Genomic DNA, 20,930 nt, shown 5'->3' with positions numbered 1-20,930 from the left:
TTTGGGTACATAGAGTACATCTTGTAGATGGAGGACTTGTCCTTGAGACAAGTGGAGGGTCACAGTCCCGATCCCTTTCACAGGATAAGTGGCATTATCCCCAAGGATAATTTCTAGATTAGTATCCCTTTCAACCATGTCAGAAAGTGCTTCCTTGAATCCGGTGATGTGTCTTGAGGCACCACTATCGATTAGCCAGACATCCATAGTGTCGGGCGGAGATGCAGCTGAGAGAGCAGATATTAGAATATACTCATTTCTTTTATTAACAACATTAGACTCCTCATACCTGGTATTTCTGGTCCTTTTAGAAGGTGGATTGTTTCCTTCAAAGTGAGCCTTCCTCTTTCCTTTGGATTTGTCATTTCTTCGATTCCCATTCCTTCGGTTGTTGTTGTTGTCGTCACTATCGGGAGAATTCTTCTGGAAGGGGCATTCTCTAGCATAGTGTCCAGTGTTATGGCAGGTGAAACATTTACCCTTCTTCTTTTGAGTCTTAGTCCTTCCTTTGTCCTTGGAACCACCAGAGTTCTTCTTTCGGGAATGAGCAACATAGGCAGCATTTCTTTCATTATCAAATTCCTTCATCCTTGTTTCTTCTTGCATACATCTAGACAGAAGCTCATCAAAGTTAGGGATGGTATTATTGTTGAGAATGGTAGTTGTGAATACTTGCCATTCATATGGAAGTCCTCCAAGTGCGGTGAGAACCATCTCACGATCAGCTATTGTCTCCCCAATAGCTAGCAGATTGTTCCTGGTTTCGGTCAACTTCATAAAGAAAGTTCGAATAGACTCGTCTCGGCCCTTCTTCATATTCTTCAACTTGTTCTTGAGGAATAGCACTTGGTTCACATTGTTTACTCGGAACATAAGTATCAGTTTGTCATACATCTCCTTGGATGTGCCTAGTTCAGATATGTAGGCAACCAGACTCTTATTTATGGATTCCCTGATCAGCAGCTTTGCTCTGATTTCTCCCTTCTTATACTTGTGTTTAACAGCAGCAGAGGCATTTGATGGAGGTTCTTGAATCTTCCCTGTCTAGGAGATCATGATCTTCTAATTTGAGATCTAATAACATCTTCCAGGCATGGAAGTCATCACTTCCAGTCAGCTTGTCATTCTCCCTGAATTCAAGCTTAGAGGAATCCATTTCCTTCGATGATGATTGTTATAGATAGAGTTTGTCTTCACCTCAGCTCTGATACCATGTAAAGTTTTGTAGATGTTCTATGCTAAGAGCAATTTCACTTTTCTCACAGCAATCATACAAGTAGATAAGCAAAATGCAGATAGAACATATAAGCAAATCTTACAGAAGACAAATCAGAAACAAGAAAAATGTATGTGTTCGTTTCGGCGGTCAACAGGATGCTTCAACCAGCAAAGTCTCCTTTGGTCAGCCAGCCCAGCATGTGTCACAACAACCCTCCAACCAGTAGATGAGTCAACCCAAGTCAGTTCTACAAAAGTCAACGCTGTCCTGAAAAGTCAACGCAGGGGCAGCAAGCTAAAAGTCAACGCAGTAGCAAAACAGTCAACCCTTTGACCTCGATTTTTGTGCCAGGTAGTACGGCCTTCAAAAATCGAACCTCCCACAAGTTTTCAGCTTGTTTGGACCAAGCGTTGACCAAAGTCAACGCTGGTCAAACTTCTGCGAAACCCTAGCAGCAGAAACCCTAGCAGCAGAAAAATCCTCTTCGTCCTTCCCACGTGTGGCTGAAATTCGTCCTCCAGGTAGCTCGTACTTTTTAGGATGAGAGAGGAAGATGTGAGTTGTGTTGTGATCAAATTCTCTCCAACTTTTCCTGTATATATATCCATCAATGAGGGTGTGTGACACATCTGTTGGGCATGTGAGCCTACATTACAAAACTGGCTGACCTTGCACATATAATTTATTAAGAATAATAAATTCAAAATATAAGTTCTGCTCATCGGATTAAGACTATTTTTATATGGATTTTACACCTCTCAGAAAGAGGAATCCAACAAAAATATTAGCCTCTTAATCTGAGCATCAGAACATGGAGTTTGGACCTAGTTGTCCAAATTTAACAAGTGACATTGTGCAGCAGCTGCAAAGTGGGACAGCAGCTATGACATGGCAGCAAAGTGGGACAGCAGCTGTGACATGATAGCAGCAAGCATGGTGCAACATGGACAACAAGGACAGCATGGCAAGCATGGACAACATGGATAGTTGTGGCAAGTATGGTGCTGCAAGCACATGAGACATGTTGTATGACAACATGGTTCAACAATGGCACATGGGACAACAGTGCAGCATAAGGTGCCGCAGTCATGAGGTCCAGCCACGATGATAGGTGAAGGAGTCACCTTGGAGAATCAGTTGAAGCAGCATGTCTTCAACTGATCTCGTGTATCATCTTCTTAGAGATGATCTCTCTTATCTAGATAAGTCAAAGTGTTGACTTCTGTTGTAAATCTACTCTCTCTCTCTCTCTCTCTCTGCTGAACTATTGAAGAACATATAAGAAGAATTGATCAAGGATTTCCCCACATTGGGGTTTGTCCCTAACTAGTGCCACATCTTGTGTCCTCTTGTCTTGGCTTGTCTTCTGCGATTTATGTTTATGTTCTATCTGCAGTTTACTTTAATGCTGATGTGATTGCTAATCTAGAAAAGATATTGAGCTAACTATGAAAATTGAAATAAATTGCTCTAAGCATAGAACATACCTAAAATTAACATGATATCAGAGGTGAGGTGAAGACAAAGCCCAAGCAAGAGTGAAAGAGCAATCACCGAAGACAGTTGGGAAAGAACAAAAGGATCATTGGATTCCTCATCCCTCTTCAAATTCACCGAGGGTGAATTCGAAGCAGAGAATATTATCAGAATGACGCAGCAGAATTTTTTGATGGCCTACTAAAGATCACTTCAATGGGAAGTCTGGATCTAAGGGTGGAAGGAAAGGCAGATGCCTTGGTTGCAATAAGTTCGGCCATTATGCGAAGGAGTGTCTGAATGGCAGGGACACATCTCTTGATGAAGATAACAATCATTCCAGGGACATCTTCAATGATCAAGGGAATGACAGGTAATGCAGGTCATCAAGGAAACGGCTGACTCTTCAAGAAAGCAAGGAACCCCAGATATGAAGAATCAAATATTGTTTCTAATAAGACAAAGAAGTGTTATCTTGTATTGGCCCTCTCCTTCAAATTCTTTGGGAATCTAGCTTATTGATTGTAGTGCTTCAAGGCACTTCATCGGATAGAAGGGTGCTCTCTCTAATTTGATAGAGATGGAAAAAATCGTGGAATTATAGTTGGAGTTGATGCCACCTATCCCGAAAAGGGTGTAGGGAATGTTACCCCTCATGAATAAGGGTAACTCGATTCATTTACAGAATCTCTTTTATGTACCTAATCTCAAGAAGAACCCTGTGTCCATTTCTGCAAATGGAAGTCACAAGTTACAAGGTGGCATTCATCGATGGAAAGGTACGTGTTTGAAAATGGAATTTTTAAAGATGCTTTTGAGTTCAAGGTCGACAATTTGTATCAAGTTGTAGGATGGTCCATTGGGAACCATGTCAGTTGTCACATCTCATCTATAGCACCGGAGGTCTACTTATTATGGGGCCCTACCCGATGTGAGTCAGATGGTGACAGGGATGCCTGAATTCAAGAAGAGCATGAAGATACATGTTTGAGATGTACCAAAGGAAAATCTTATAAGGGGACCATTCCCCTCATATAGCAGGTCCACAAGTTTGGAACAACCCAAGGGGTTTGAGCTTCATGATCGGGAATCTCATGTGTGCAGGTGGAAGAAAGCCCTCTATGACTTGAATCAAAACACCCCGGGCATAGTATGAGAGGATTGATAGCTGTCTGATGAAGCTGAGATTTACTAGGAGTGAATCCGACCCCAACCTTTGCTTGAAGGTTGTGGATGATAGACCTCTCATACTGGCACCTTCTGAGGATGACCTCTTTCTGACAGGCACAGACCCTCTCATTTGCAAAAGTAAGAGAAAGTTGGATTCCGGATTTGGAATGGTGAACTGCAACCCCGTGACTACCTTAATGGAGCTTAACTTTCAAAATTTATGTGGTAGGGATGCCGGACCTGATTTGGGAAATGCCTCTGAGTTTCATAAACTCATACTAGCATTGATGTTCTTGGTGAACTTTCTTTCGGATATATGTTTTTGTAGTTAGCATGGTGAGCTCATATATGGTTGAGCCTCACAAGATTGGTGCCAATAATCTTCTGAGATATCTTCGGGGCACAATCTCTCATAAATTGAGATACACTGCTAGAAATATGAAGTTGCCTGATTATTTGAATACTCACTGGGTAGGCAGTGTGGAGGATCGGAAGAGCACTTCCAAGTGTTGGTTCTCTTTGGGTTCTGTTCGATATCCTGGATGAGCAGGAAGCAGAAGTCAGTTGCTATAAGCACCGTTGAGACCAAATACATAGCTATGAGTATGATCTCGTGTGAAACTGCCTGGTTGTGGAAGCTCTTCAGCGAGCTATTTGTACACATGATGAATACCACCGTGATCCTTTGTGACAACCAGGGGGGATTCGATTGTTGAGGAATCTCATATTCTATGATTGCTCCAACAGATAGACATCAGATACTACCTTATCTGGGATATGGTACGTCGATGAGCAAGGAGGCTCCATCGCATTGAGACTGATGTACAGGTCACAAACATTTTGTCAAAGCCCCAGGGAAAGGTCAAATTTGTGACTTTCCCGAACGACTTGGAGTCGTTGAGAGACCCTCTTATGAGGGTCCTGCATGTTGCATGCATTGAGCTCTGGGAGCTCCGAGGGGGCTTGGGGTACTTATTGGAGCAACCAGCGACCATAGGGCGACTCACCCTCCCCTAATGGTGCGTTGTGTACAGGGTGAATGGCTTAGCCTTCCCCTATGATACCCCGTGGTGACTCAGGGACGGGATGAATGGTTCTCCTATTGAGGCATCCTACCCATGCAGTCTGGGACTAATGGCAAGTACCTCTCATCCGGCCAATGAGCAGGGAAATGGGGTTATGGACCATAATAGTACTATCAATGGAGGCATCGTTGTATCTATTGTACTCCCTATGCTAGGATAACCTCCATTGATCTGGGATCAATGAGACTGATCTAGGATCAGTATGAGAGGTTTGAGACACTCTCTTGTGATATTGATCTGGGATCAATAAAACTGACTTCGCGTTAGTAGAGAATGGTATGAGACATTCTCGATTAATTCTTCTTCTTCATGGTTTAGCAGAGCAGAGCAGTGCAGGGCACTGACGGCAAAGATAGTACAATGGAACATATGGATCAGCGGATGGAGTTCTCCCTAGTTGAGAGGAAATGTTAAAATTAGCAACAAGGGCCAAACTCCATGTGGGTCATCTTATTTATGGCAGCTGATATTTTTCTTGGATCCCTCTCATCGAGAGGTGTAGGATTGATCTAAAGATCATCCGATTCCGATAAGTATTCATGGAGTTATGAATATAATTGTGTTATAAGACAATTCGTCAAGGTCGGCCAGCAATCAAATAAACCCCACATGTGCTCAACATTTTAGTATAAAAGGAGATGACTTGAGAGTCATTTCTCACACACACTTCTATCTTGACTTCTCTCCACTTGTCTCGGGTTTTAGTGGAAGAGAAATCTAGGAGTGGAAGCCCTAGACACTAGAAGAAAAGAGGCTACCCTAGCCGCAATCAAGAAGAAGGAATATGCTGCCCTAATCTAAGAGGACGCAGTCATGAAAGAGAAGCCCTACCGCTATCTAGAAGGAAGCTTACAACCCTATACGTTGGTCCCCACCAAAACGCAATCAAGGATGAAATTACCATGCCCTAGCCGCAGCATTAGGAGGCTACCCTAGACAGCGTGGAAGAGTTGTGTGGACAGCATATTGAGCAGGAGTCTTAAACGTTGTTTGGAGGGGTCCGAAGTGTTGGAGAAGGGGTCAAGTTCCCTTGTTATCATGCTGCAACCATAAAAGATTGTTGGAAGGGCAATCGCAGTCATGGGACTGATTTGTGGGCAGTTTTAGTGACATATTTATAGGGTCGCAGTGAGAGACTGCTAACAGCAATTGGGAGATGAAGTTTGGATGGCCAAGAGACCTAGAACAGACCTCCTAACCAGGCCACAGTCACCTCTAAAGACAGCAAGGAAAACAGGGGTATTTTCCCTATACGTTAAGCTAGTTGGTGTGCCCTAACCAAACTAGTACATGCACAGAACCCTAGGCAGAAATCAGCAGTAGCATGCAGCAGAATTGAGGGTTGTTTGTGGACTGATGGATAGATGCATGGGACAGCAAGGCAACTAGTACAACAGTGCTAATATATATGGGACAATTGGGCTACATGGTGCTGCCCAGAATGTTGGGATAGCACAATGATGGGACAACAATGTCATTATGGACAGCAACTATGTTGGGACAGCAACTATGATGGGACAGCCCTATGACATAGGACAGCAGTGACATTGTGCAGCAGCTGCAAAGTGGGACAGCAACTATGACATGGCAGCAAAGTGGGACAGCATCTGTGACATGACAGCAGTAAGCATGGTGCAGCATGGCAAGGATGGACAGCATGGCAGCATGGCAAGCATGGTGCAGCATGGCAGCATGGCAAGCATGGTGCAGCATGGCAAGCATGGACAACATGGCAGCATGGCAAGCATGGTGCAGCGTGGCAAGCGTGGACAAGATGGATAGCTGTGGCAAGTATGGTGTTGCAAGCACATGAGACATGTTGTATGACAACATGGTTCAACAATGGGACATGGGACAACAGTGCAACATAAGGTGCAGCAGTCATAAGGTCCAACAGTGCGATGATGGGTGCAGCATGGTGCAGCATGATGACAAGATGCAGCACAATGATAAGTGAAGGAGTCACCTTGGAGAATCAGTTGAAGCAGCATGTCTTCAACTGATCTCATGTATCATCTTCTTAGAGATGATCTCTCTTATCTAGATAAGTCAAAGTGTTGACTTCTGTTGTAATTGTACTATCTCTCTCTCTCTCTCTACTGAACTATTGAAGAACATATAAGAAGAATTGATCAAAGGTTTCCCCACATTGGGGTTTGTCCCTAGCTAGCGCCACATCTTGTGTCCTCTTGTTTTGGCTTGTCTTCTGCGATTTATGTTTATGTTCTATTTGCAATTTACTTTAAAGTTGATGTGATTGCTACTCTGGAAAAGATATTGAGCTAACTGTGAAAATTGAAATAAATTGCTCTAAGCATAGAACATACCTAAAATTAACACAAACACTGCCTGGAGTCTAAACATCCATCTGCAAGTAAGGTCCACCAACTGTTGTAGATGCTCATGAGACACCTCAGAATGTCTCGTCAATGGGGGTCATGCATCTCCTTGAGTGTGGGCTCAAGGGTGGTGTAAGTGTGACCTCTACATTAGATCGGACTACCCCTGAGCATGCATCCACCAACTCGCGCCCTGACCATATGCCACAACTGGAAAGCCTCTCTCCTAATGCACCATGTCCCATCCAACTATCTCAAACCATCCTCTAGGGTCTTGTTGCTCATGATGCGAGCATCAAGAGACAATATCCAAGTCCACTGTGTCAGTGTGAAATGCTGGAGAGTGAAAAATGGAAGCTCATAGTCGGCCCTGTCATCAACTCGCTCTCCAAATCTAAGTGTGCCAAACCCAATGGTGTGTCTGATGCCATCATTAGGAGATCTCTCTGGCGGAAACACTTCAACAACCTGTCGTGCATCATCATCCTCTGTTGCACTCAAATACGTACCCCTACACTCCTCTACATAGCATTGAACTCCATGGCACAACTCTATGCACAACTGGATACAAAAACTCAATGGCATGCCACCATGTACCATAGGGCATCCCATATGTGCCCATGCATCCACCACTCTGCTAGTACGCCCACCACAATGTGATCTACACCTACTCATCTACGTAGGTACACCTATGTGGCCCAATGCCTCACATGCAATCGAGAATAACGCTACCATGTCGAACCTCGGTAGCTATAGTGCCCAATACATCAATGGGAGAGCACTGTCTCCATATGATACCCTGTTTGGTGGCATGACAATGCCACCTCCTCCTACCAGCTCTTGCCAGAGTAGTCTAATCATCCTACAATCACATGTGAACCCAACATGCCATGGCCCATGACAACTCATGAAATCTTCCTGCTCCTCTATCAATCCATCCTGTCACTAGTGTTGTCAAGAACTCTGAAGGGGATATGAAAAGGTGTGTGCGCCCAACCACCGAGTCCATCATGCAGCTACTACCATCACCTACCAACTCCACAATGTGATGGAGAATCCCACCTAGATCCCAACAACAGTTTGGCTCTCAAGCCCCTCTAGTAATCCACAGCCTCTGCTAAACTATGGCCATGGATGCATCTAGCCTCCTAGCCAACTCCACCTGATACCAACTCAATATCTCTCGCCATCGAACCCTGAGAGGGATCGAATGCATGAACAACCATACACAGAACATATCCTCCATCATGTGAATGTTGCACCCTACACAGCTCGTGTCGCCCCATCTCACTAGTCTGGCAAATCTAGGTAATCTTCCTAACTAATGTGACCTCGCTCTCACCAACATGCAGAGGTGGCCCAATAATGCCGCAAGCCTCATCGATGTATGCCTGAAGGGGACTTTCGTCTGAAAGTATGACATCTTTGTTGGCTTCTTGATGCATCTGACTGCTCCTCATCGATGGCCGACTCTAAGGATGGATGCTCATCCTCCTCCACCATGGGCTCAACATGAGCCACTAACTGTCCCTCCAAAGATAGCTCATCATGCATAACATCCTCAACAATCAGCAATAGGTAGCTATCGTCTGGAAACTCTGTCACAAATGCCTCTATACCTATCGACTCCTCATCAACAGTGGATATGTCTCCCAACACCTCATCAACCTCTTGTGTGTTGCTATCACCTGAAAACTCGAACATGGCCCTGGACACCTCATCAATGGATCCCTCAACAATGGACGACATCTCATCCATGGGTGGCTCCTCATCAACAAATGGCCCTCTGAGTGTATGCTCTACTCTCTCCACTAGGGTGTCAACCGGAGCTACCGAAGGGATCTCCAACAAGGGTGACTCATGCGTCACATTGGACACATCGACACGCTCCTCACACTCTTATGTGCCCACAATCTCATGCTCAACCTCCTCCTCAGGCTCCTGATATCTAAAGCCAGGTCTCCACCAACAAAAGCACCTCTCGGTCTCATCCTCTAATTGTCCTCCTCTATGCTCCTCAAATGAGAAAGCCCTCCTGATCCTAGGATCCAACACCTCACACTCATCAATCCTATCCATGGAGGGCCTCATCAAATCTGCAAAGGTGTCTGGTTCCCTCTCCTTCTTCGGTTCACCCAGAAAATGAGGCATGGTAGGTTGGTTGGGTTGGCCATGGGTATTGTTCTGCTGAACTGAGTGTGCATGTGTGTGGCTTCTCTGTTGGTTATGTCTCAACGTCCCCATCATTTGTTGCATCCTCTCTAGGACTTGTTGGTTTTGCCTCCTCAACAATCGGTTCTCCCTCATCAACTCCTCCATGATCCCTTTTGTACTCTTCTCTTTCAATGTCATCAGAGTGCCCATAAATTCACCAGTCACTATGAATGCATGGCCAAATCCTCCATGATCTTGCTAGCTCCCCCACAGCTGGCCAAGATCATGCTTTGATACCATTGTAATATTCCTAATTGGAATTTAACAGCTAATACCAAGCAATGGACTAAGAACAATAAATAAACTAGAACTCATACATAATAATTAAAACACCAAAATGTCCAGCAACACAATCTGAGCCATTTTATTAATTTTATGATAAAAGAGTACATAAAATGAGTTGAAGTTTTGGAACCTGGGCTTGCTATGCAAGTTATGAAAACCCCATGTAGTACAACTATGATCTAGAGGAAATACTGGCCCAAACTGGTATTGTGCACTACCTAGAAAATTACTACTACTGTTGTTGGAATGGAACTAAAGATTTTGCCTTGAAGAATGCTCAGATCACCTTGAAATTGCAGCCATGGACTCCCCTCCAAAACCCCAGAAATACTCAGAAATGGTTTAACCCAACTCCAAGCCAAAACTGAGCCCACCAAGTGATACAGACTCCCCTGGCTAACTAGTAATTCACCCTGCTATAAGAATGAGGATTTCAGGCCCAAATATTGCCCGAAAAAATCTATAAAATTAGTCGTAGACTCCTCTCAATAAACCCACAAAACCCAGAAAGGGTTTGGGCTGAATCCAACATGCCCTAGTGACCCCAAGAAATGTGTATGGTTCTAACTAGCTGGAAAAATGCCCTGTAGAAATAATTATGCTATACAAGGCCAATCAATTACTATAAAAATCTCCTCCAAGCCCTGCAAATCACTCTAAGCCTCTTTATTTCTCCTTAGCCTGAACTTCCCAAATCTCCCTGTCAAAATGTATGTGCAATAGTTTTTCAGAAACCCCTGAAATAGATAAATTCGGCCCTCCAAAATGCAGCACTCTCGGCCCTGCAAATCACCAAAGAAAAACTCGCCCTCCCAATGGATAGATCTCTGCAAATTCTTCAGCCAAAACTCTGTTGGCATTACGATACAGGTATGATACAGGTGTTGTCCTTGATGGCAACTCACTCAGATGACAGATCATAGTGCAACACGTCAAGAGAAAAGAATTAATGATCAGAGAGAGGTATACGCAGGTTCACAGTGACAAAGGCGCATATACACAGGGGTTAGTAGACCAAAAGGAGCGTATCACATACACACGCACTTTCACAGAAGAAAAGGCGCGTACATGTTGGAAAACTAAGTTTTGGTCTGTAGTATTTTGGTCCATGGTATTTTGATCCATGGTATTGGTCCATGGTATTTGGTTCGAAGTGTTGACCCCAGGTATTTGGTCCAAGGTATTGGTTCTAAGTGGTTTTGGTCCATGGTATTGAGTAAGGCCTAAGACTATAAAAGGAGGAGAAGATTATTAGGCCAGAGTGCAAGTGTGCAAGTGATGAATATCTAATGAAGTGTGAGATCTAGTATGTTGGCTATGGGTTTGTGATGCTTTGTTTGATCTGAACCAAGGATGCACCTATGCAGTTGATGATAGATGATGGATCGGGATCATAAGGCTTAGAATGTATTATCATTATGTGGTTTGATCATGGATAGACTAGATCTGAATTATTGACGCATGCTTTATTGTATAAATGTTATGATCTAGGTATAACTGATGTCTAGTATAGCTGCAAAGTTCTGAGTTAATCTTTGCAGATCCGTACGCGGGTTAGCTTTGGTAAAAGCGCATATACACGTTGATTCGGCCATCAGAGTAGAATATACAGTATGAAGTATGATATTTTAAGTTGCAATTGGATCTGGTTGTTATTGCAGAATTCTGTGGTCTGCTCTGTGTTCTGGTGACTGTAGTTTGTTGACAAGGTTTCAGTGTTTCAGTATTGGGTGATTCAGAGATTGATGATGCAGGTGTAGTTGATGGGTGTATTGCAGTGGTGATTAATTTTGTGCTTCAATGTTGTTGATGGGTCCAGTATGGAAATTGGATGAAACGTGGCCTTCAGATTATGGTGTTGTGCTTCAAGAGTATCCAATATGAAAATTTATGAAACGTGGTCCCTGGAGGAAGTGAGAAGGTCGTAGCCTTCTGTAGGTCGGTGCCTACGTACTGGTAAACATATCAGCTAGTACAAGAGCCAGGGGTTGGAGCTCCCTTCCAATAGCAGCTAGAAAACGAGTGAAGGTTAGAGCCTTCAATAGGCCGGCACCTATGTACTAGTAAACGGATCGGCTAGTACAAGAGCTAGGGGGTTGTAGCTCCCTTCCAGTTGTAGTTGGAGAACAAGAGAAGGTTGTAGCCTTCTACAAGTGGGTGCCTGCGTACTGGTATGAGTCTGCGCCAATACAAAATTGTAAACAAGTTATTCTTATATTAAAGGAAGACGGCAGCAGGTGGTTTTTGTCCCGCGTTGGGTTTCCACCTTATATCATGGTGTTCATGTGTGTTTCTTATGTGTGATGAGCTGTTCTGTTTTACTGCACCTGCTTACTGTTTATATGGTTAATGAAGTTATAATGCACTGATTAAAGATCAACATATAATGGATTAACTGAATCATAAGTTTACTAGATATACGCTAGTTGCATTAAACACAGTTGTGTGTACACGCGGGTTCCCTTAACTAAAGTAGCGTATATGAATCTGATTATGGAAATGAAAAAGTTAGTGATTTGCTAATACTGATTCACCCCCCCCCCTCTCAGTATTATTCCCAACAAACTCCGCTATTTGCTAACTTCTCTCAGCCCCTTCGAATTTCCTTCTACACCCTAAGAGAAGCACGCTCCAGCTAGAAATGGTCTGCAATATAACTCCTAGAGAAGCCCTAAGATGGACTCCTCCTTACTCCCCTAGGGTGACACTTGAAGTTCACCGAAGGTAGAGGTGGAATTCCCGCTCAGAAATTCCTTGTGTTGAACAGCACGGTTGTCTTGGCTAAGCAACTCAAGAGAACTAATGTTGAAATTGTAAAATGACTAAAGATCCCCCAAATGAGAGCCTCCTTGCTCTATTTATAATTGTTGGCCTCTCTCTCCCTTGGTGGCCCCCACTTTCCACTAGTTCATCCCCTTTCTTTTTCTCTCTCTTGCTCCACAAGTGTGCATTCCCTTTTTGTCTCTCTTGTGGCCCCCACCTGCCAATGAGCTGCAATCTTGCCTTTTCACCCAAGCTCCTCAAGCTGAAATCATATCTGAAACTCGAACTACAAAATTGTGCTATGCCTAGCACCTCCCCAATAAACTTCATTAATCTCCTCAAATGAAAAATCAAAATTGGGGATATTACAATTTTATAAGGTTGATATGCCTAGTATTTTAAGGTGCAGTTCAGGACAATGTAGTATTCCAGTGTAGTGATGAGAAATGAACTGATTGTACTGTTCTGAATAAGCAGTAGCACCATTACAAGTTTCGATGTTTCTGGTTATCTGTGGTTTAGGTTTTAATATATTTTATGGATAGTCATAGGAGTTATATCCGGGAGTGAACTCAAACCTACACAAATAAATCCAGGTTTTTGCTTATAGAAGTAGATACAATGGCAAGAAAATAAAGAGTGTACAATCACAAAATAATGTTTTCTCAAATTTTCAGTATAAAACAACCAAAACCTTTTGAACTGCCATGCAATACTTGCATATTATTTGAATAGCAATCTAGTTTTCAGATCAATGTCATGAGGATTGCAGATCTTAGATCGATAACTATTTTGCAGTTTGAACAATAACTTAGATGCACTCCGTCAAACACGCTACCAAAACAAAATATGTTAAATATATTATATAACAGACTCCTGTCATAAAAAAATTGATGCTGAGTAATATTCTCACCTAAAGGAGAATCTGGAGTTTGTTCGACACTACGCTCTGGTGTTTTATTAGCTTCCCCTTCATCTAGAGCAGGTGACCTGTCTGACTGAGGAGGAGTGCTGTTTTCAGGTTTACCGGGGCTTCCTGAAAACTGTTCCTGCTGCTTAGGACTATCGGGCAATGGAATTGTGGGTAAATAATATAGCCCTTCACCAGAATCATCTGAATCACTATCTAGAGACTTCTCTGTGGTCATGATGTCAACCTCTTCATCTTCATCAACATGTACAATTTTTACCTGTTCAAACAATGTTACAATATTCAGTGAATATTCACATAGACCCAAATGACAAGGTTGAAAAGGGGCATCAATTATATATACCTTCTCAGTGTCAGGCATCATATCAAATTCATCTTCTCTCTCAACATATTCCTCATTTTCCTCTAGCTCTTTGAAATCTGGAGCAAATGCACTCCAATTTTCTGTATAGTCTTTGGCCCATATGTAAATTGCCCCAGACAAGGCCACCGAAACCACCAGTGGCCGAATGGGATGCCAAGATAAATCTGTCAAACCTTCCTTTGGCCCTTCCAATATTTTGACAAGCTTTCCAGATCTCTCCCATATACATATCTTGTGTTCCCCTTTGCTAGCAGGTGCACCCACAACCCACTCACTGTCACCACTGAAGCATGCAGCCTTCCAGGGAAGACGGTTAACAGCATCCTGGAATTCTTTTGAAAGTTTCAAGCATTGAGATCCCACCAGCTTAATGTTTTCAGTCACTGCACTGTCACCGGAAGCATTGACTAATTCTTCTAAAGCACGAGCTGCTTTATTATGAGGTAGACAATTCTCAAAAACTCGAATTGTGCGATCCCCAGAATTAGCAAGCAAATACTTGCCACACTTGCTAAAAACAAGTTGCCTAATCAGTCCATTCCCAGGAACCTGAAATACTGCTTGTACCTTTCTAGTTTCCGTGTCAATAATCAATATCTCCCCTTTCATATTCCCAACATAAATTAAGTCACCTCTCTTATTAAAACTTGCAGCAGCAGATTGAACAGCTGCTCTTCCATCAGAGAATTTATTCCGAGGATGAGGAACTTGTTCTGTACCAACAGAATGTGCTGAAACAGGAAGTATATATTGTTTGCTTGAATTGAAGTCCACGAGGATTGGTGGATTGGACATGGGACAAGCTAAACCCAAAGATGGATTGAATGATCCAGGATGAAGACGAGCATATAAGGCAGTCTGTTGGAGTGCAACACGGGCAATCTTTCGACCTCCAGCAACATCCCAGAGAGTCAAAGACTTATCCGTAGCCGATGTCAGTATTTGACGACCACACTTGGACCAACACACGCTTGTAATAGCTGCACTATGGTCTTTGTCACAAAGTTCCTTGGCAACCCCTCTGGTTTGAAAGTCCCATATAACACAAGTTCCATCTGTACAGCCAGCTGTTTCATCCAGACAAACAACAACTCAAATCTCTTTTTCGCAGTTAGAAATGAAAGCAAACACTTAAATATGCAAAGTAGACAAGGTAATGACAATTGTGCAGAGAAAAGTTGTAATTTTAAGACTGTAGCAAGTGACCAAATAAGATAACAAAGTTGCTATTAATGACCAATAACTTGTTAGCAAATATAAGTGTTTTAAGATTTTGCAATCCTATCCAAAATGGAAAAGAGAACATGAAATACTTTTAAGAGAGCTTTGACTAAATTTACTTTCACGTTTGTTGATTCACAAATGGAGAAAACCTTCGTTTATTTGTTACCAGTAAAAATCAGAATATTTCGCAGCTGTTGTTGTTAGCTCTCCCAATGTAAAAGCTAATAGAAGCTTTAGGCATTTCAAACATCTGAATTTTCCAAGCTTCAGTCTCAATGACAGAGGAACATATAAAAGATGATAATATTTTCATCAGCTCACAATGTGCTGCACATCCTGTTTCAACGAACAAACTATTTCTTTTGTTTTTTCTTTCAATTAAGCATTTTTATATCTGACAAGAATCGATAAATAATAAGCATGTGTTGAGTGTTCTTTGGAAATATGACATGATACCTATTTTCCTTCATGGTTAAGCAAAATAACAAAAGATTCCATAATTAAAGCTTTGGAAACCTCTATATAACCTTGACAGTTCGGAAGGAGATACTTAATACACAAGTTGAATATTCCATCAGAGCATCAATTTCAACTGGTTCCTCGAAAATACTATAATGCCAGATGCAATCTGCTCCTTTTGGAAAACAACCATCCCTACTTTATATATGACCTAGACAGAGAAATAAATGAGAAAAAAATAGCAGTCATCTGAACCTAAAGACTTAATATAACTCTTCAACAATATTACACTTAGCTACCAAAATCATACTTTGTAGAACCAGAGACTATTTTAAGACTTACCTGGGTTATGTTTTCTCTTAATTCTGTTTCTATTTAAAAATGGGAAACCTCAACAGGGGAAAGAAACACCTCGTCAATTCAGATGCTATTTAAAGACCAAATTATGGAGTTGCATCTTCTCTTTATGCTATCTCTAGATACCAAAAGCATATAAGTAATTACTTAAAAGAATACTTTGTATCTTAAGAGCCTACTTAAAGACATTATGGAGGATACATCTGCACACAGCAAAGCTGGACAAGGATTCATTATTTTATCTCACAATCCTCAAATCTACCCTACACATATTTCAATAGAATATGCTCTCTACTGCTCATCCCTTAAATTTTTTCTTCCAAACATGATATGCTAATTGAAGATTGCGTTACTGAAGTTTTACAGGTCGAAACCTGGAAAAACCAGGCCTACGGGACCACATACTCTTAAAATATCGTGTGTACTTGACTGCCAAAGGGTTGGGAATGACTGCATATAGTGTTCACCCTGGTCAGATAAATGGCCCATTTTGGCATGAACAATGATAGTAGCAGAACATTTCCATCTCTAACTTGTCAAGCAAATATCATATATTAACAGCAACTGCTACAACCCAAGATGAACAACGTAGTCTCTGATTTATTCTTAAACTGCTCAAAGTTCTTCCTCTGTCATATATTTCTGACAAAGTAAACCATGTGGGGAGCTCCTGTTGTTCCGCTGAAAGTCTAAAGCAGCAACAAGGTGAATATAGACTAGCGTAGATCTATCTTAACCCGGATTTATTAAGCACCTAGAGGAATTTAAAAAACATATACACCTCTAACTGCATAAAAAACCAGCGTTAAGATAAATTTATGCTAGATTATTCTTTTGGTTGTTTTTTTTATGTCAGCCGTTTGTCTTGGTTTCACCTCAGACACCAAATTCATTTTTAATTTTAGTTTATTACACATGGATATGAAAACATCGGTTCCACCCATGCTGTAGCACGCACCTTGCTTCTCTCGGTGCAGTGAAAAGGCCAAAAGCCATATTTTGGGGATAGAGGGCTGAATTAGAGATATGGTTTCAGGCCTTTTATAGTTGGCATTAGTTCACCCACAGTTTATCAAAGTTTATTTTGACTCGTTCCTTTTGAATCCACCTTATACCCTATGGAGTTTAGTCCGCTAGCGACTTCAGTAGGCAGTCCACTAGCGACTTCAGTAGGCAACAGTGGTCGAACTTGAACTTCAAAAATTAACTAGAACTACTATTGGCGATCTTGGCCTCTATAGTTCAACCACAAACACGTGAGAAGATTTCTCCTAAACACTAATAATCCAATTAAAAGAGTTGCAATGTAGCAATTTTACAATCTTACCAATTAAACATAATATATAATATATATTCTTTTATTTTCTGCAGTACTCCCAAATGCGACCTACTATTTTCTTTCTCAAGAACCTATAAGAAGGTAAAGAACACATTCTTGGAAGGACCTTATATTTAATTTGCATCAACCATTCTGTAACTTTAACATAGTCCAGTTCTGAGCCATATATTTCAGAAAAATTGATCCCTACATTCTTCTCCCATGTGCAAGTACGTCTAGATTTCAAATATTGAAACCTTGGTATACCACCGGCTCCAAATACCTCCTTTCCAGCAATTGTGCTTACCATCGGTACTTTTCTCATTCGGTAAATTAACTGTACAAAGGCACCTCGAAGAAACTTAACAATGTGAATCGAGACAAAAATTAAATTATTCCGCTGAAAAATTTACTTCTACGTGCAGCATAAACAATCTTCTGTTTCTAGAAGGCACTCCAAACTAATATATAATATATCTGCTTCTCTCTTTTATATCTACTTCTCTCGAGTGTACAATATTGTCGACAAAAGGATGAGAAAAATGAGTTGGTGGTGACTTTCTTTCATCAAATGGTGGTCTAAGTAGTTAAACTCCTCTGGAGCTGGATCATTTCCACATATTACATAGAATGCTCTCATGCAACCTATTAAAAAAACACCCATCCTGACAAACTAAAGATAACAGAGGAGGGCTGGTTGACATGGTTCCCTTTAATTACGAAAGAAAATGTACAAACAAAACTGCTTTAGTAGTTTTTCGAGGTTCGTGCATTTCAATATGCACGCTCCAAATTCTGTGCAGACAGATTTATCTAATGCAAATACGGGACACCATAGTTTCTTTAAAATTCGTTTGCCTCATTGAAAATGGGATATTTAATCTAAAAAAAATTCAGCTTATATAAGACTTCTAGGAGACTCGTACAAACTGTGGAAATGTGTACATCTGCTGAGTGTTTTATTGGTCTACACTCGTCAACCGTATCATTATCCTATTAGGGAAGCGAAAAGGTGATAATGCAACGCTGATATCATAGTTTTAAAGCTTGGTCTTTTTGTCAAATTATAATCAATGCCAGCACAATCCCAGAATCACATTACTCCTATCTATCTATCTATATATGCTGCATGCTTTGGGCAGACCCACCGAGCTTGAGAACCATGGTTTCAAACATCCCAGAAGCATAGTTAGTTAAGAAAGGCTGTCAGAAGACTAGGCATCATGTCAACATGGAAGTGTTGCGAAAGAGTGGCCCTACAAAGAAAATGCAAGGTTAAGTTCTGCCCTTCAAAGGAAAAGTAATACAAACAGATTTCTCAGTTCTACGAGCAATTGTGTATTGGGGACGGTGTGTTTTATTTTAGAAATCACGGGTTGCATCATGACGGTCCTCAATAAGTTTCGGAAGTACGGAGAAGAATTTCATGAATCTCAGATGAGTAATTCAAACAGACATATTTATTAACATGACTAGTCCTTGCATTAAAAACTTAGTTTTGTCTTTAATAATTCCACATTGGCAACAATGGTGAGGCAAGGATCAGTAATAAAGTAATACTTGCTCCCAATGCTTAGCCAATCCTGATGCTCGCTTTGGAGTGAGTCACCAGGTTGATTTGAGATAAAGATCACTAATGAAGATCTTACATCAAAAGTTTAGCCAATCCTTAATGAAACACTGCTTACACGGGAAGCTTAGCCAATCCTCAAGTTGGCTCTGGAATGAATCTCCATGTTGATGTGATGCCATACTCGTTTACCTCGCTTTGGAGTGAGTCTCCAGATTGATATGATGCCATCCTTCTTCAGTTTGACGCTAATGGTGCCTCACTTTGATGCTGATAGTGCTTAGAGGTGCCTGTGCCGATTAGTCTGTAAGGTCGTGCCTGTGTCTTCTCTTGATTGTAATTATTATGTTCGCGATGCTTTGTTAATTGCAGGCATAGAGTCATTGAACAGAGTAAAGGGGAGTAGGTATACCCGGGTTCAATTCCATTACAATCAATCGCACCGCTTCCCAATACAACAACATTTCAATTGGGTAACCAGAGCCTAATTCACAGAGGGAAGCCTTACCACTGTTAAATTTATCACTAGCTTATATTATTTTCTGTTTAAATTTTACAGTGTAAGCTTATCTTCAACAATTTCCCCTTTTCGGTGAGCTTAGATAAACACCCGCTTTACCCACATTTTTGACGCGCACCTTCAAATAGGAAGAAAGAAAAACAGAACATCCAATCCCAACAAGCACAATTACAGAGAGACAGAACCAAAAAAAACGCAGGGGGTCTGAACACTCACCCGCAAGAAGTGTGCCCCAGCGATTGAATGCGATGCACCTGGCAACGCCCTGTTCCAGGTACTCTTCTATTATTTCGGGGAAGTCTCCCTGATATGGGTCTGCGCAGCCCAATATCACAAAACACAACCATTAAAGCAAGCCGATTTTTAGGAACGTCGTCCAATTCATGAAAATACTTGAATATACATCGTACTTACCAATGATTGAATGATTCATGGCGGCTGAATGGGTCATATCATCAACAATTTTTCTGCAGGCAAGGGGGCAAGCCTCTTCGTATTTGAACCTCAATCCCGTTGTTCCTCTTTGGGGTCCAACGGAGGGAGGTCGACCTTTTTTTGATTTTGCGCTAAATCACCGCGCAGTAAATCTAAATAGTCACAGTGCTGGGAACGCCAAGGGAAGGATGGAATTAATGTGAAGAAAGCGATTCGAAAAAGAGAGAGTGAATGAATAGTTGCATGAGGCAGTGAAGTATGTGTTAGAAAGTTTTTTAATTAATGTGAAGAAAGCGATTCGAAAAAGAGAGAGTGAATGAATAGTTGCATGGGGCAGTGAAGTATGTGTTAGAAAGTTAAGGCTACTTATGGTAAATTCGTTTGGTTGGCAATTTGTTTTAAAGAGTTTTTTTCCGGTGTATTGTTTTAATTTCTTTTATATGGGATTTATGTATATAATATTATTATAGTTTTTTTTTTTCAATAAATGTTTAATATTTTGACTAGGTATATATAATATTATTATAGTTTTTTTTTCCAAGAAATATTAGAATGTAATGTTTAATATTTTGACTAAATTAAATTACGTATAAATTAATAAATTAATTATTGAAATTAAAATATTAATGTAATATAAACATTTTAATTTGGTCAAAATAAATTAAAAAATAAGAAAAAAAAAAAAAAAAAACCCATGGTATTCACGTGGAATATAGCGTATTTAAAGGGGGAATTAAACCAGCATAGATCTATCTTAACTCTGGATCTACCAAGCTTCGAGAGGAATCAAATGTCTTGAGATGCAAACTTCTTTTAGAGAGAAAAGGAATTTGCTTTCTCTCGACCATTTGTAGATCCAAAGTTAAGATGGATATAGGTTGGTTAGGTATAGAGGGCCAATATGGTAGGGATGTAATATAATGTTTAACATTTTGACTAAGTCAAATTACATTAAAAAATAAAAAAATAAAATTAAAATAAAATAAATAAATGTAATGTAAACATTTTAACTCAATCAAAATAAAATAAAAATAACCCTATAAAAATAAAATAAAAATGACCCATGGTATTCATGTATAGTATACCCTATTTAAAGGGGAAAATTAAACTAGCCTCTCAGAGCTTGGTAGATCCGGAGTTAAGATGGATCTGGATCTAGGCTGGTGTAATATTATTTTTGGAGATCTTTACTATATATGTA

The 20,930-nt window shown here is 41.0% G+C and overlaps 1 protein-coding gene across 2 annotated transcripts in view; it reads right to left on the bottom strand.

Moving 5' to 3' along the window:
- The window catches only part of LOC149182479 (protein RBL-like), a 68,549-nt gene extending 48,548 nt beyond the window's left edge, over window positions 1-20,001 (bottom strand). Inside the window, exons 1-4 of one of the 2 annotated variants that reach the window (XM_089416871.1) lie at window positions 19,709-20,001; window positions 19,511-19,609; window positions 13,826-14,913; window positions 13,465-13,741 (exon numbers count right to left, since the gene is read on the bottom strand). In XM_089416871.1, the coding sequence (XP_089272997.1) occupies window positions 13,465-13,741; window positions 13,826-14,913; window positions 19,511-19,609; window positions 19,709-19,745 (1,501 nt within the window). In that variant the 5' untranslated portion in view covers window positions 19,746-20,001. The remainder of the gene's footprint in view (window positions 1-13,464; window positions 13,742-13,825; window positions 14,914-19,510; window positions 19,610-19,708) is intronic. The other variant, XM_089416872.1, reaches the window with a different exon arrangement.
- Window positions 20,002-20,930: the final 929 nt, after the last annotated feature.

The sequence above is a fragment of the Pinus tabuliformis genome, chromosome 3_2 (genome assembly GCF_031772625.1).
Source record: "Pinus tabuliformis cultivar Carrire ecotype Pingquan chromosome 3_2, CPIR1, whole genome shotgun sequence".
NCBI lineage: Eukaryota > Viridiplantae > Streptophyta > Pinopsida > Pinales > Pinaceae > Pinus > Pinus tabuliformis.
The sequence above is the reverse complement of the archived record's forward strand: the minus strand, read 5'-3'. Positions and strand labels throughout refer to the sequence as shown.